Genomic DNA, 1540 nt, shown 5'->3' on the forward strand with positions numbered 1-1540 from the left:
CTTTTATACTTACACATATAAACAACAGCAATCTGAAATCAAACCTACTTTAACTAAAATTAAAATTTCATAGTTAAAATTTCAAACATACAAACTAAAGAAGATTTAGTGAATATTTCAACATTCAAACTCAAAAAACAAACTTAATAATATGAACATTCTCCATGTACATTTTATTTTGTAATGGTATGTGCTAATGAAAAAATAAACTTTTAGTGCCGTTCTGGATATTGGCTATAACAAAACTAAGCCAAAAATATACTGTAAACTTCAAATACAATGTCCCTAATAACCCATGGATTCCAAAAAAACAAAAATGATCACGATAGGAAAAAACAAAAGAAAAAAAAAGCTTATCTGCCCTCCGCCGATGGGGTCTGAGAAAATTCAACGTGACTCCGTTCCCACAAACGTATTTCAGAATTTGTCCGAGACTTCAATTCAGCGATCACAGACGATAAATTAACCTCACACACCTCATCATCTTCAGAAAAAGCCCCACATTCATCCTTTTCATTTACTAAATCTTGTGAATGTGCATAAAAATTTGCAAGCGCAGGGGACTCACGCCTGGACGCAAATCTTTTCATCTGCCCAACAGAAGAACATTCATTTCCCTCGTCCTTGGGCAGCTGAGCTGAAACTGAAACTGAAACTGCCTTTTCAGTCTGCATCTTGCCCAGAAAAAGTCTACTCACCTTCACCATCCTCCCCAATTCTTTGAGCGTTAAAGGGGGTCGAACCCTGGACCCGCCCTTATCCTTGCAATTCAAATTGCGGCTGCCTTTTGCCTTGAGCTTAACCTGGCCAATACAGGACACCTTGGGAGAACCAGGCTCCTGGGATTCGAGCCCGCCACCTCTCTTCGATCTCAAAGCTTCTTTAGGGATAATAGGTATAATGGGCCCAGAATGGCCTCTGGAGCCAATCGATTTAACTCTGAAGGAGTACTCGGGACTGAAGGGCGCTATTGCATATGATTTCATCGATGCCGCCTTTGAAATGCACGAAAATACCTTTGAAATCGGTGATGGAGGCTCTAAATCATCAAATTTCTTTTCTTGTTTATTCCCTCTGTGATTTACCTCCATTGTAGTCCAGCATACTACCTTAGAATCGCAATCTCCTTTCATTTTTGTTTTGCTTGAACTTTTTACTGATATGTTAACAGCCTTCTTTAATGGCTGCGTAAAGATTTTTTTTTCCTGGCGAACTTATGACTGCTTCTTCGCTTGATTGAGCTTCGGAGATTTTATACAGACAGAATAGGTTAGCATTTCGTGTAGTTAGACTCCTGGAATTCAGACCAAGACAAACTTGGTATTTTAAAAAAGTTTGGATAACGTAACGTAATTTGATTTGGGTTTTTAAAGTATTTATCTTACTCCCGGTTTATACCATTTCTGCCGGCCTCTAAAATTGGTTAAGGATGCTCTTCTTTGGAGCTGAACTCTCTGGTTTTCTATTGTTTGGTGGGGTTGAGTTGTTTATCAAATGTCTTTATCAATGCGACATGATGTTTTTAAAGTTTTTTTTTAAT

At 38.1% G+C, this 1540-nt stretch overlaps 1 protein-coding gene across 1 annotated transcript; it reads right to left on the reverse strand.

Annotated features, from left to right (window-relative positions):
* Positions 1-353: 353 nt before the first annotated feature.
* On the reverse strand, positions 354-1091 carry LOC131052805 (uncharacterized protein At1g76070-like). The gene has a single exon (XM_057987429.2). It carries the CDS (start codon positions 1089-1091, stop codon positions 354-356), a length of 738 nt encoding a protein of 245 aa, XP_057843412.2.
* Between the last annotated feature and the right edge of the window lie 449 nt (positions 1092-1540).

The sequence above is a fragment of the Cryptomeria japonica genome, chromosome 6 (genome assembly GCF_030272615.1).
Source record: "Cryptomeria japonica chromosome 6, Sugi_1.0, whole genome shotgun sequence".
NCBI lineage: Eukaryota > Viridiplantae > Streptophyta > Pinopsida > Cupressales > Cupressaceae > Cryptomeria > Cryptomeria japonica.

What these genes read in the sequence shown, in the direction of transcription:
- LOC131052805 (XM_057987429.2), bottom strand. Translation starts at nt 1,091, where the DNA reads ATGGAGGTAAATCACAGAGGGAATAAACAAGAAAAGAAATTTGATGAT.